The 15547-nt window shown below is 44.7% G+C and overlaps 1 protein-coding gene across 2 annotated transcripts; it reads right to left on the bottom strand.

Annotated features, from left to right (window-relative positions):
- Positions 1-929: 929 nt before the first annotated feature.
- On the bottom strand, positions 930-8888 carry LOC106743918 (LIM domain-containing protein jub). Of its 2 annotated transcripts, XM_014618240.1 has the most exons (7): positions 7539-8888; positions 6464-7439; positions 4960-5050; positions 2471-2640; positions 2340-2402; positions 2091-2273; positions 930-2010 (listed from the first exon to the last, which is right to left on the bottom strand). In XM_014618240.1, the coding sequence occupies exons 1-7, from the start codon at positions 8402-8404 to the stop codon at positions 1789-1791; spliced, it is 2571 nt and encodes an 856-aa protein (XP_014473726.1). In that variant the 5' UTR covers positions 8405-8888; the 3' UTR covers positions 930-1788. The 2 variants fall into 2 exon arrangements, with proteins under 2 accessions (XP_014473726.1, XP_014473725.1); XM_014618239.1 differs by having other exon boundaries at positions 6464-8888.
- Positions 8889-15547: the final 6659 nt, after the last annotated feature.

The raw sequence follows: 15547 nt of genomic DNA, 5'->3' as shown, positions 1-15547 counted from the left end.
TAGAATAAGCGAGCCACGCTTACAGAAATTCGACGAAAGTCCTCACCACGTGGGCGAATAACGCGCTTAAGTTCAACGCTCACCGCATGCGAGCAGCGGCCTTGGCCGTTCTCGTTTGTCAACGTCTTCGCGCACGGAAGTGCCGCATCGTAACGACCACCCAGTAAAATACCAACTAACAATAACATTACAACAATGTTATCATTTCCCACTCAACAATGTAATTGTTACATTGCACTTATATTCTTAAGAAACTATAATATTCATGTAATGTTAGAGTAGCGTTTGTTCCGCGCCACACAGCGATCGTCTTGCTTTCTGAGCGTTTCGCAATCTAAGAGTTAGCCCTCGAAATATACCATACTGTATTTCATTATTTAATCGATAATCTTCAATATTGCGCGAGTTCTTGCAGCAAGACGATATTAGATTTATTCTAATAAATACTGTCAATGAATGATACATGAAGTACGATGATAACTGATCGACGGAGGGAATTCGCAGGAATGTACCCGAGTTTCCGTCGTATATAAGTCTGAGTTATGATAAACATGCGATAAAAAACGTGGCGGATATATATATACATGTGCTAAGAAGTACGGAATTCTTGCTTAACTATTATCCTATTATATCACAGTTGCCTGCGCAACTCGTTCATCGTAATGAGACCACTGCATTCGCAAGAGAAAGTATTTTGGATAAATAAATAAGGTTCGTATATATTAGACATACCATTTATCTGTACCATCTATTCGCTTATTTTCCCACTGATTGTAGTAATCCCAAAGTGTAATGTGATTCAAGTTCTCTAATATGCAGTCTCACGGTGTCAAAGTAGCGTTTTACGTGAAATTATAAAACAGGTAAATTAATATATTCTGTTTTTGATATTTGAAAAACGTACATCCAGTACGAAAGATAATCGGCAGTCGTTGTCATCTCTTTATTGTGTAATATTTTATCAGCTGCTATTATCGATGATATATTGATTCGATATCCTGTGTTTTATAAGATTATAATAGCATATATGAGCATGTTACGGTGTATGAATACGTACCATAATAGATTAAAACAATGACCACTATTACAGCCAATATATTCCTTTCTTTTAATTTTGTACAGCAATCGTACGTACGACACGAGTGTCACACGCGCTGCACGCACAAAAGACTTATTTCACCAAAAAGTTTCATCACTCCATTTGTGTATATAGTTGTGTAAAAATATGGAATTGACGTAGAATTAGCATCGAGAACAATGAAACTCAGAACATCAAAAGATAATCAGATTAGTGATATCGGATAATGCCAAATCGGAATATAATTGATGTGATTTAGTAGGCGTTTTTGATGTCGATTTGATGTTAATTCAATGTCAATTCGTTATGTAAGAATTGTCTTAAAATGTCTTTTTAGTTATAGTCAAAGAATAAAAATTCTAAAAATTATGGGTAGTCAGGGGTAAAATGTTTTATAAAATGTTTCTCGAAAGTCCACGGCCACTACAGGCCGGAGGAAATCATGTAAAATTTTCTGCTTGTAACATTTGGTTGATCTCATAGTTTTGAGAATATTTCCCGTCTGTCGAACCATTTCTGAGCACCGACGAAAAGTTGTCCCGTTCTTAGGTCGATTTGCCTTACATTATGCATAGTTTCAGATTTCTGGAATTTTGAATATCGCTGAACACTGCTTGTTAGTTATAATTCCCACGGATTATTCGTTATCGGACGATCATTACGCGCGCAGTTCCGTCTGACAGAATTTCAAGCACGACCACCGGTGCAACTTAGCCCATAAATTGATAGCTCGCCGATACTGGTTGCGGTGCCCTCGGTTGCGTGTGGGATAGGCGTTGAATGTGGCACGCACGACACATAAGCCTGCCGTCGAGTGGGTAGCACCGTTTATCCGGCTCATCGGTCAACTGCATGTTACAGTCTTCACAAACGTAACAATCCACATGAAAGTCTTTGTCCATGGAGACTACCCTGACTGTCTCCTCGGTGCCCTGAAAGAATTCCTTTTCATTTTCATTCGAAAGAACGCCGCGAGTGACGCAGCAAACGAGATCATTTCGAGCGGACGCACCTCAACCGGCGTGATTCCCTTCCCGCAAGACGCGCACTTAGGAGCGAACATTCTGTGATAATCGTTCACGCAGTAAATTTTGTTGTCAACGTCGACGGTGAAGGGAACGCCATCGAGGCATTCGTTGCACACGCAACACCTGAAGCAGCCTGGATGATACGACTTGCCCATCGCTTGCAGTATCTATGGAAAACAGTGAGTGACAAGTTAAAGCTTAACGAGGACTTACGATCGGATCCCGTCGCTTACCATTTCCATGATGAGATGACCGCAAATCGCGCATTTCTCGGCCGTCTGTTGGAAACCGGAGTACTGCGGACATAACGGCGCTCGTAAGTTAAACGGACGATTGTTGCAATGTATTGAGCTGGCCTACGTACCAAATAGTCCTCCTCGCAATAAACCCTCCCGTGAACGTTGTAGAAGGCTTTGCCGCGGAGCGCCCTTCCGCAGGAACAGCATATAAAGCAATTGGTATGATAGAGGTTGCCCATTGCTTGACAAGCTTGTCCGGCGCCGGTCACTTTCTCACCGCACGTATGGCAAATACCTATCGGCAAGAAATATCAATGCGAAACTTCACGTGCCATTTATGCCGCTTGTCGCTGAATAATCGACGAGCATTAACATAACATCGGCTCCGCTGATTCTTATCGAATGTACGACGGTTATTCAAACGAAGTTCGAGCTTGACCGACGAGGACAGTTTGAGCGAGCGCAATTTCCCCGGGACGCGATTTGAAAACCGCTCTCGCCGATACAATAGCGCGCGCGCGCGGACTTCAAGAACACGAGAGAATCGAGCTGCACCGTCGAGGGTTAAAAATACGCGTATCCACGGGCGCAACGAATGCGCTCATCAGGCTCGATCGCTATCAAAAACCACCAAATGTCTGTTCACGTCGAGGTGAGGTTAAACCAAGCCGAACTCACAGCTCTCGATGGGTAATCGCGAGCCTGCCATCCCTCGGCGAACGAGCTCTCGTAATTCGCACGCACCCGCGCCGACACACTGCTCGTTTCGATTTTGCGACTCGGTTTTGCTAGACCAGTCCTCGCCGGACTAGAATCCGAGCAACGAGTCGGACTGGTCTATCTATAACGCGATTAGTTACCGGCCCGACGTAACCGCGACTCGTACAGGACGTTGCACGAAGAATACAGCCCATTCGCGAGATACGAAGGCGACTAGGGGGACATTACGTTCGCCTAAACGCCTGCCACTTCTCGACTGACATTGCTTCGCCCGACCGAGGTTCCTGTCCGCTTGTGCTCGCGGTTCCTTATTGCGCGCGTTAGGCAGCGTCCACATCTATCATCTAACTGTGAGCGATCGGTATATCGCGATGTGATTCCATTCGTTATCTCCGACATCTTCGGGAAAAACTCAGACTAGTTATCTTCGTCTCAACGAGGCAAGGTACCGAGCAGAGTTCGATCTTGCTGATGACAGAGTCCATCTGATAATAACAGTGTAGGATGATTGAAGTAAAATGTACCAATGCCTGGATACGTACTTAACTGCGGGCATTCTTCGTCGTTTGCTTCTTGCTGGTTTGCTCTTTATATACGAATGTGTAATTTTTTCATATAAAACATTTGTACATATTTAATATGCGTACATATGTATATCCTATGTTGAAAATTTAAATATTCGTATTTAAAGTCGTCAAAGCGATAGAAATGCGTGCAGAGTTAGGTACGTGTCCAGACATTGGTATTTTTACCTTACGAAAACAGACATGATTTATCGTCATAACAGCATTTCTTCTTGCGTTTTATAGCTTGAAGTCGCGAATTCGTGAATTTCGCTTCGAATTCTTCGAACTCGTTTTAATCATTTTATCAATTAACCGCTCTATTCGTCTTTTTACATTTTGAGAATGCTTCATTGATTCACTCAATAAGATGTTCGCGAGGAAAGAATATCATTATACTACATATAGAGTGACTTTTTTGATCGATCAAGGTGAAACAGCAGTTTCTGTAGCGCGACGTCATCTTTCGCGACGGATTTGGAATAAGCTCTTCCAACTGAACGGTTAACCGGATTAATGTCATTAGATATAGGAGGGAGATTGTGACAAGCGATCGAGTTTCCCTATTTCGCGTTGGACGTGATCTCGCGAGTTGCGCGATCGCGAGTGTTATCGTTGAACTCGATACCACGAAGCCGGAGGAATGATCACGCTAGCTCGGGATCATCGAGGGACACCAACGTTGTCTCGCCTATTAATGCTAATATGAACGCTACTTTAAGGCTTTCAAACAGCCGTAAAGACTAAGACGGTCTACGCGCTTATGCACGCACCTATGCGTCCCATACACGTGCGTGGCGCAGACTCGTCCTCGGCCCTTGACGCGGGAGGGGCGCGAAGAGGGATACGTGGGTGGAAGCGCGAGAGAGTGAATGTCAACGAAGTGTCGCGGTAAAAAGTGCCCGCGCCCCGCTCGAAACTCGAGACTCCGTTTTCGAAAACCGGTCTACCAGCCGGAATTCGCGCCGTGGGAATTGGCACAGCGCGTGTCGTCGCTCCGCGACTGTTTATCCCTCTTCCCCGAAATAACTGGAATTATGGATTCGCGCTCGCGCACGCTGAATATCGAGCCGCGCTGCATCGTGCGAAACCGCAATGGACGTTCTTCCGATCGCCCTCCTCTCCTCGTAACCCGCGGAGACACGAGGGACATAAAAGAACGAAGATACGGATAACGTTAAAAGCGTCGGGGAAAAATAGTTGAGTACGCGTGACAACTGGTTACGTACGTCTACGGTAGACGTTACCGCGCAAAAGCACACGAAGTATCGATAAGGTTTCGCGGAACGACCGAATAAGCATGAGCGATACGAGTATCATCGGTTTCTCACCGAAGTATTCTCCTTCCTCCTCCTGCTTCTCCATTTCCTCCTCCAACTGTCTCGTCAGTTCCTCTATCTTTCTCTCCGCTTCCGTTGGCCCCTGCGAAAAGTGGTTTGCACGTGGTGGCTTATCAATAGCAGATGCACGAGTGTCAAGCGTAATTGGCGCTTACTACGCAGTGAATTTATGGAATGGCGAAACTTTTCACACCAGTGATCGTGACGAAACCTCGATGTGGAATATAGCTGCTTTTGCATTTGCCACTTGCTCTATTTATATTAATCGATGAAAGAGCACTCGAGAGGATTTTACACGCGGACTCTATCCGTTTATACTGAAACGTTTAACGTAAAATCGTTACGTGAATATCGCGAAACGCTATTGTTCCCACACACACGGTTAACGTCACATCGATTTCTACGTTCAACGAGAGGATACAGGAGCTATGGGAAAAAGGCGAGCAAACGAGGACGTAAAAAGTATTAAAGTAGGCGGAAATAAAAGTTTGTTTGTTACAAAAAGATATCGCGTAGTACCCTGTACAGGCCAGCAGCGTGAAGAAGTGTGCAAGCGAAGAAGCTCAACGATAACAAGTAGAATTTTCGCTTAACCGCGCGTTTATTTTATCGTCGCATAGGTCAAGCGTTATGTAAAATGCGAATGATTAAGCCGTCGGCATTAATGAGATCATCGCTCTAAAACGCAGCAGAGGCATGCCTTGGAAGTTACTCACGATTTTTCGGAAGTATACACGCTGTTTCGGGAGGTCATCGTTAACAAACGTTGATCTAAGTAAACACGGTATTCTCAGACAGCACGAGACGTGGGAGACTCAGGATCATTCTAAGTAAATTCAGGTCATCCTACCGCACATTTCTAACTCGCTCTTTGAGCGTGTTATTAGAAATATATTTTGTCGTAGAAATTTCATACGCATACATGTGATTATTTTTAATTATGAGGCATTTTATAGATTTCTTTTTTCCTTTAGAATGTCCTATACGTAATATCTCACCTTGAGGTATTTGAGTGGATCAGTTGCCACTCCTAGGAACATCCGGAGGAGATCCTGGGATTATTATAATATGTCCACAGGATGTCCTCTGGATTCCTCAAGGACACTCTCTCGCACAATCTGGATTGTCTATCAGAAGAATGAGATTTATGTAAACTAAAGTTATATCTCAGCGAACTTAAGATGTGATAAAATCATCTATTTACATGAATTTCATGCATACAGTCCTCATCACTCATTAAACTAAACAAAAGCATAATCATGATGTGCACTATAACTGATTTATATGTCATTTTCGTTACTTTCTTAGAAAAACATGCAGCAAGGCGACAGGACGAGTGTTTGCTAGACGTATAGAATCTGGGATGAAAGATAACACATACACACACACACACATAGAATTTTCAGAACAATAAATACTTGTTATACGAGCACGTGATTTTTAGAAGCACAGGACTTGTGAAGCAAAATGTTGCAAGCATTAGCGATAAATTTACCGAAGGTCTAGGTGGAATGACATTGTAGGGAAGCAATCCTTTCCCAGATGCAGGTTTGATCGGCGGACTAACAGATTTTATCTCTTCTGCTTCCGGATCGGAGGGCCTTTGTAGTACAGGTACACCGGCATTTAAAAAAACAGGCCCTGCAACTCCACTAGTGACGCCAGGGGGAAGACTAGTTATCCTAGGACCAATATTAGTGTCAGCTTCACTGGTAGTAGTTGCAGCACTAGTAACAGGGGCTTGCACCTGCCCACGTACAGGACTCCCAATGGTATTGTTAGATAAAGAAAGCGGCCCATGTCTAGGTGAATTGATTATACTCTGCGAATTAATATCTGATGTTATTTGACTATGCGTTGGGCTTGTTTTCGGTGATCCTCTTGTAGTATTGTTGTTGCCAATAATGGCCCTGGTAGGATCACTTCGACTTGGAGAGTAGAGAGGTGAGCTCCTGGTAGCTGGGGGATCTGACACGTCTGGCACGTAGTTCCTGTCGTTTTGTTGTATGCCTAATCTCAAGTGTTCTGCGGAACGATTCGAAGAATAAACGGGAGAATTTCTCGTAGGAAAATCAGCCCGGTTCTCCTGATGATAATTCCTCTCATTCTGAGGCATTCCACGATTTGGAGAATAACACGGGGAATTACGGCACGCTGTCTGCTCTCCTGGACGAATTCCGTACACCGGAGAATTCCTGGCTTGTGTGTCCCCTGGGAAATTTGTATTTGACGTTCTTGAGGATGGTTCGATATACTGCTTGTAATTCTGAGTATTATCCTGCCGGAACTGCGAGGATTGGCTGTCGATCTGATTGGTGGCGCGAAATCCTTGTTGTCCGCTCATAGTATTGTCCAGTGCACTGCGATAATGGTGAGGTTCAGGTGGCAAGCGTATCGGAGGGGACTCACTGTGATATGGTAAACCAGATCTAGGAGATTGCTGCTGTTGCTGTTGCTGATCAGAGCTGTAACTGAAGTTTCGGTTTGGCGGTTGTAGTTCGGAAGGGGGAACGTAAGCGCTCCTTCCAGCCTGGTGATCTGAAGAAGCGGAGGATGAGCCCTGTAAGTACCTGGATGTGGATGAATCGATCGATCGCTGTAAACTTGAAGCATCGTAACTCTGGCCACGCGCGCTTCCACCTCTCTGTTGCGTATACGACAAACTCTGGGTCATTCCGCGCTGATTCTGAGACTGATTAACTTTCCCAGTCATAACGACATAATCACCACCATTGATGTTCGCCGGATGATAATAATTAGGTGGTACCTGAGGCCCCGGTTTGTTTTGTATATTATCAGAAAAATGTACCTCCTGTATGTTCTCGTATACTGGCGGTGCTTCATACGGTGGTAATTCCTTGGCAGGTGATGTGTTTTGATAACGATTACCAGTTGGTACTTGCGGCTGAGCCTTCCTAAAATTTCCCTCATAAGACTCGCTGGCTAACGAACCTCTAGGACTGCTTTTGGGGCTTTTCCGGGACTCAACTGGATGGTAATAAGGAGGATGCGGCTGGCTCTGTTGCTGATAATAATCTATGTTCTCATAAACAGGAACCTGCTGGAGACTCCCGCGAGCTTGACTCTGCTGTTGTTGCTGCTGTTGCGCACTGATCTGCTCCACTGGCTTGGGCGTAGCGAATCTCGAAGCGGCTATTATGTTCTCACGTTCGTACAGCTTGTAGTCGGCGGAGGCTGTTTGCCTGGCGATATCCGAGGTATTGCCCTCGATAAAGCTCTCGATAGCACCGACCGGTCTACCAGACGCTCTGGCATCGTTTCTGTTAGCTAGGTTCCTCGATACAGGCACTTGGCCTTCAGGCCTGGAGCCCGAGACTCTGCCCGCAACTGTCGCACCACCAGTGTCCGCGGTCTCATCGTCAAGCTGCAGATAACCCAACTTTTGTACGTAGGAAGTGTCCGCCGAATTACACATTGGCAACTATTTTCGTTCGAACGTTGCTCACTGACAAAATGCACAACCCCCAGCCGCGCACACGTTACAGAAACTACGCCACCGACGAGAATCGACTCGACATTGTGTAATGTCGTGCTGCGCCAGTTCGATGGTCCGCTTGTCAAACCTCCTCCTCCTCCTCTCCTCTTCCTCCTCTTCTTCTTCTCTTACTCCCTCACTTCTCCTTACGTGCGTGTTCTCGTAATTTTCTCACGGGATGGGCACGAAACCGAACGCTAGGTTACGTGTTACGCGCACACGGTCTCGGGGCCCCTTTTTCTCCCTTGATTTCGGGCTACGCCCTTCGATCAATGCGCCTCGGACTCACGTTGGTGCTCCTCGAGTGCCGACACGCCGACCGGCGCACACCTCGGGCCCCTGTCGTCGCGGCACCGAAAAATCACCACCTGCGAAAATTCATGCGACAACGCACATGCACACGCGACACACGTACGAGCGACTCTGAACCGCCTACTGTCAAGACAGGGACCTGCGCTAAGTGACACAGCGCCGTGATACTCCCGACGGTAACTATTGGCATTTCTGTCGCGACAGAATTCGAGATAGTGTCGCTGCTCAACAAGAAAGGGAACTTCAAGTATCTCTGTGAGAGACCACCGACAGCAGTCGGTGGCGCCATCGGTGGTGCCACAGTGGAAGCAGAGAGGTAAGTCAGATTCCCCGTGAACCATATGTGGGATATAACGTAGGATTGAGTTATCTCCAAACAGAATTTGACTGAACGAGATACACTTGGATTCTCCCTGTGGAATGATGCGATAGTATATAATAGATTAGAAAATATGTGATTAAAATATCCTCTTCTTAGCATCGGCGACATTCATTCACTCAACTAACCATATTCGTGCGGAATTGGACTTGGTGTAACAAGAATGAAAAGTAGCCAGATATTTTGCATAGAAATGCTATATTATATTACTATTTTCTAGCATTCCCCAAGGGAGATCCATGGTTTTCCTAGCTGGACCTTTTTCTAAATAGATTAAGTTGTTCCCACCCCCGGAGATTTTAGTCGCAGATACGAGAAGGAGGTGATCCTTCTGTTTTTCAGCGATATCAGATAGGGAAAATGCAAATATAATGGGCGACGTTCGGAACAGGTTTCTTAAACCCTGCCTAAGGTCAGAATGAGCCGAAGACGAAGACACGATGTCTCGCCTCGCGCGTTTTCATGCAGTCGCGACTACTGTGCGCGGAATAATAATGCGATGTAATTCCGCTGCGTCTCCTATCCACTTTATACTCGGCTTGGTGTACGACTACTTCGCGAACAAAACGAGGATAGGTCTACCTTCACGTTATCTTCGATAAGATACGCGATAAATTCTACGCGGGAGATATTTTTCAAATATCAATTACCGTCACTGCAGATTAATTGCTTTTATCTGTACATTCCCGTAGACCCTGTCGTCCCTTTCGCGAATGCTCCCTTGCGTTTAATTATTATTCGATATCTTAATCCGAGAGATTATTCTTCGTCGACGTCTTAAATCTACTTTCCTCCTAATTAAATTTAATAAGCTTTCGCGCAGAGCCTACAGAGATAACGATTTCCAGCGCGATCGCGGAGGGATCCGAGATTCAGGATAATCAGGGGCTTGTGTGCAATCGTACACGATTCATCTCGTGATCGATGAATTCTGAGAAACGGGTCGGCGATGAAACTAATTGCGCATAATGCATTTTAATCCTCATTTTCTTATTCTCTTTACGTTAAACTGTAACATTCTCAGATGAATGGCTCATTTGTATCGCGCGCAGTTTCATTTATAATATTCAAGTCTGGATTGCACACGCAGAATTACACACTTCCTGAGACCTAATTGCGCGAGGGAATAACAATATCCTTGCCTGAGAAATAAATAGATACAGACCTACGCAACGCGTAGGTAACGATACGAACGATTACGTATTACAACGTTTTTCGGCCATTTGTCGAATGCGCGATATAATAATCTCACTTCAATTAGCCCCTATTATTTCGATTACATTCTCGCTCGCTAAATTTATAACCCCAAATTGAACACGAAGATTATGCCGCTACGAAGTTTACCGGCAATAGTATCCCTCGAGCCATAAGTTACCGTCTGATCGCTGGCCCCAAGCTGGCAATTGAACAGTTAACAATCGCACGGTTGTCGATTAAAAAGTCTCGGTACATCTAATCTGATCGTTACGACGTCGCGCCGGTGTGTTACTTGCTGTAACCGCGTCTCGCTGTCGTCCTACGCGGGAAAGGAACCAACTTTTCACTCGTCGTATATCGCAGCTGTTCCACCACGATAACGTGGGCGTCGTGACCTCGCTCAACGAAAACCTTATATTTCCGAAAGGTGAGTAAAAAACACACGGATTTCAAGCCCTCTCATACCACCCACGAGACAGTGGGCACCCACGTTTCGCTAGGCACCTGCGCGGCTAGCCGACCACGTTGGCTAATACCGGTTGATCGATCGATCGATACCAGCTCGTGACGCAATCTCGGGCTTGCACGGCGTTCGATTTTTTCTTAATCCGTGAATCGCGCAGAAGCGTCTATCGTTGCCCATATGTCCCCTTCCTGTTGTTGTGCTTACGGACACCCGAAGTTCTACGAACGAAGACACTAGCGCTCTCGATTCCAGCGATGTAAGTTGAATACGGATCGATAAGATGAACGATACGCTCTCATCTCTAAATTCATTTCGTGATAATTCGTGATTTTATGATAACATTCTGAAGTCCGCATCGATAGGTCTGCGAATAGTTGTTACTTGAATTCATCTCAAATGAGACACTCGTATTTGAATTCAGAGTTAAACGTGAGTCTCTCAGTTGAATAGCATTTACTGTGAAATATATGATTCTGCTGGAAATTTTTGATCTAACTGATATCATAAATCTTGAAATATCTCACATAAAACAAGTTTCAAGTAACAACTACTAATACGAATCTAAGCCTGATGTCACTGGTTGTCATTTAAATGTTACTCCATGTAAGGTATTCAGGTTTTAATTTAGAATTAAATCTGTGCTTTTCAATTGAATCATATCAATTCAATCATTCAATCGAATCAATATATATATATAACATTATATTTGTAGTCGCGATTTAACAGTAAAACTTACGTTCAATTCTAAATTCAAATCCGAGTCTCTTATTTGAGAGAGATTTGAAGTAACTACTTATGGCGGGCTTAAAAGATGCGTTCTCGTTATTCGATGCTTTAAAAACGATACAGACGAAAAGGCGCGAAATTATGGTTCTTGTACTTTAATCCCTTATCGTTGCCTTTCCCCGTCGCGGCAATATCGCGTGAGCCAGACGTAAAGTGCACACTGTGCAAGACGCATTGCGTCCCGGGCGGAAGTGCAGTGACCAACACGCACGACACGACAGCACGTTCCCGTCGAGCACGAAGCCTTGTGTGACATAAGGCTGATGCACGTGTCACAGTCGATGCGACAATAAACGAGACGATCGCATTTATACGAACACGTACGCACGCATAGTGGCCGCCGAAGCAAGCGCTAACGAGATGATTTAGGCAGGAAGTACGTGCCCGAACATGTAGGAATAGATACTACGGATGAATGACTCATAAAATGTATTATACGGGCATATGTAATCATACAAATATTTACCGCTCACATATCGTGTAATGGGATTTGTGCGTATCTTTATGCGGATGTGTTGTTCGTATATTCGCGAGTACGCATATATTTCCATACACGCCCGTGTCAGTATGGCGTAATCATTCATCCGCGTAATATGATGTCTACACGCCATATACGAGTAAGTACACGATGCATCGCAACGATTTGTCTCTCGGCGCTGACTCGGCAAAAAGTGAGTGATTCCATAGAAAAGGAAACGCAAGATAGATATCACGGCGCGGAGATCATCTAATTAGCCAGCAATTACAGCCGGCAACGTTACGTAGACGTGGACAATTTAAAAATTCAGTCGGCTCGCGTTCGTCACTGCCTGATGTATCTCGCGGTAGCAGGATGCGGAGGATACGTGCGAGACATGTCGAGTGTATCGAAAGTCTCCCGCTTTCTCTGCATATTTTCGATCACGGATGCAGAAATTCGATTAATGAGAACGACGTCTATTTCACCATTCGGAGTCGAAAAGTCCTCATATATATTAAGGTCGATGGAAAGTTCTCCGGCGGCGGCGCACAGCCATTGCCGACAATTGTTAATTCTTCTCACTGTCGATCGCGGATCTCGCAATGATCCCACTGTTTATTATCAGATCACGCGGTAAAAGTCGCGAGTGTGCCAATTGGGCGAAGCGCAACATTTTGCGAGTAGAGTTCAAACGTGAGGAAACAGAGTGTAACGAAGAGTAGGGAACGTCCATGCGGGACATATGGTCGTAAAGTGCGAATTATGAAAGAAATGCACGCAGGTTGTGCGAGAGGTACGTGAATTTCGACGATACGGAATTCCGCGCGGCGATCTATTCTCTCCATTTGCAACGACGTTGCATTCCTTCGTCGCTGACTTTTTCCGCCGTCGAATCGAATTCTTGCACCTACCAGGTTGCCCCGAGTGCTGGAAGTCTCGTCGTCGTCGGTTCTGCGTTCCAATAGCGAGTGCATGCGGTCGCACGCGTGTGCGCACGTTTCCTCTCGCACACACCACGTCCACGCTCGTGTCGCTTGACACACGCACGCGTGTGTCGATAAGGTACACCTCGCTCCGCTCGGTCGCTACCTTGACAAGAATTTGGCCCGAAACCGGTTCACTCTTGTGAAACACACGGTCTCTCCCCGTGCGATTTCTTTTGCGCTTCCGCCCGGGATTTACACCGGAGTTTTAAAACAGCGGACACGATCGACTCCACCCGTGTGGTGTCCCCTGTTATTTCGGTAGTTCAATAATTGGATTACGATACCGAGTGGTTTCTTCCAATTGAGTGTCGCAAAAAAGCCATCACCTTCACGGAGATATATGGGAAGAAGGAAATGACGAAATATGAAGGTTAATAAATATGATGATTGGTAATATAGCGAAATCCGTGTTTCTTCCTTCGAGTAAGAAATGTCATGACTTACCGTCGTGACGAGAATAGTCCTTCGCGAAGAGTGAGCAGAGAAGGAAGAACATTCTAATAAAGGATGTTGTAAATATAGAAGCGAAATATTAAGTGACGTTACTTCCAACCGATTGTAAATTGTTCATCACTAAATTAAATTACGCGATCCGCACCGTTGTTAGCTTCATTGTATAATTTTCTCGCGGGGGACGTGTTCGCCGCTCATTAAGAATACATTCGAACGGAAGGATACGTGCTTGAACTTTTTGCGAATCTAATCAAGTGGCTTCAATGCGGCGGGCGTAAAGGAGTGAACGCTTGCCCGAAGTAACTGGGGAGGAACTTCACACATGAGATCCGCATCCACCTCTGTTAATTGAAACAGTTTTGTACGAATTAATATGCTTCACTTGACGGACAATGCACCGAATTAGTTGCTCATTTTGATGCAAATAGACGTTGGAACGGTAGAGAGGATCGAATTCATGTATCCTGCCTACATCTTTATTGATGATTCCCCCGCCGCAAATGCCCGGAGAAATAATCCTGAGACACATCCAGTATCCGCGCGACCGCCGTTCCCATCCATCCCCGGAGGACAATAGGCTCTCCTGACAAAGAGAAGAGGCCGCTTTCCTTTCTCAGAGTTCTGCACAAGCTAGAACCACGACCGGCTGGTTGGCTTTCGATCATCGCGGTCTTACAACGAAGAGCAACCTGCGGTGAAATGAGGGAAGAGCGAGAAAAAGCGAATACTGTTATTACGATTTTTCCTTAGATCCTTCGTATTTGTCATAAGGATCATACCACAAATATCATTCTTCGAGGGATATAATCATCGAACGCCCAATTTTACGAGAGACAAATCTTTTTAGTTTGATACAGGTATTTCAATATTGCGGATCAGAGTTTTCAGAATTTGACGATGTCACGGTGAAAGTCTTGTGCTCTTTCGAGACGATCGACTATCATTCGACTAGAATCAGCAGACAGTTCAGGTGGGGTAAGGAGGAACAGGATCGAAGATTGTTTGGGAACACGGAGGAATAAGGAGAAAATAACTTCGCGTTCTCCCAGAAAGCCGGTGCATATACGCAATAAAGACTTAATTTGGTTCTCTCACGCGATTCAAAAAGGCCGTTATACGCGAAGGACGCTTCCCACGTTACATCGTGGCAGATGTGCGGTACCTCCTGTTTATTTCGTACGAACGTGTACTACGTAAATACGGTCAAATCGTCACACACATGCGTGTGGCTCACGATTTTATCAGGGAATACGGATTCTCGCGTGTACGTGCTAAATTTCATAGAGATACTCCACGAGATCGTTAACATTGGGCAGACTCAGCTACATATATATATATATATATATATATATCGGTTTTTGCTTTGATGCTTGTATTTCGAATACGGTATACGCGAATCGGGATGACTGTAAGCTTTCCATTATTGTCGTGGATTTGTTTTTTATCGTCCTGCTGTTAGAAGTCATTGAATATCGGGGGATCGAGAATCGACGAGGACCAGTCTCGGTTCGTCGAAGCCATACGAGACGGTCACGCGCCGCCAGTTCGACGGTATTCGGTCGTCGACAGATTCGGATTTCCAAGTGCGATGCATCTGTGTGATGAAACATGAAAAAATATGAACAATTTAAGTATAACAGTTGGACATGTATGTAAAGAAAGTAAGATGTTAAATTGCTTGTAATCTCCGTATTTGATTGTCAAAATAAAAGGCTTATTTAAAACTCCGCATAAACCTCTTCAACGATGTATTTAAAAAAAAATGTATAAAGCGTGAGGAGAGAGAAAGATTATCAAATAATATTCATGTTAACAATAGACATTAATTACATAGATTGTTTGCAACTTGTCTTTCCAAGTTGACATTAATATTTGATATAAATAATTGCGTTCGTCGAGAAGGATCCAACTAAGAATCGAAACGCCTGGACTGAATAAATATCACGATATATTAGTTTGTGGTTTGAATATTATCGATTACACCCGTACATAAGCTCTTATTCGTCCTAATTTTGCTAATTTCTAGATTTTTATGAAAACCATT

The sequence above is a fragment of the Dinoponera quadriceps genome, unplaced genomic scaffold (assembly GCF_001313825.1).
Source record: "Dinoponera quadriceps isolate SergipeBrazil2010 unplaced genomic scaffold, ASM131382v1 scaffold1070, whole genome shotgun sequence".
Lineage (NCBI taxonomy): Eukaryota > Metazoa > Arthropoda > Insecta > Hymenoptera > Formicidae > Dinoponera > Dinoponera quadriceps.
Note: the sequence above shows the minus strand (reverse complement) of the source record. Positions and strands in the feature narration are given on the sequence as shown.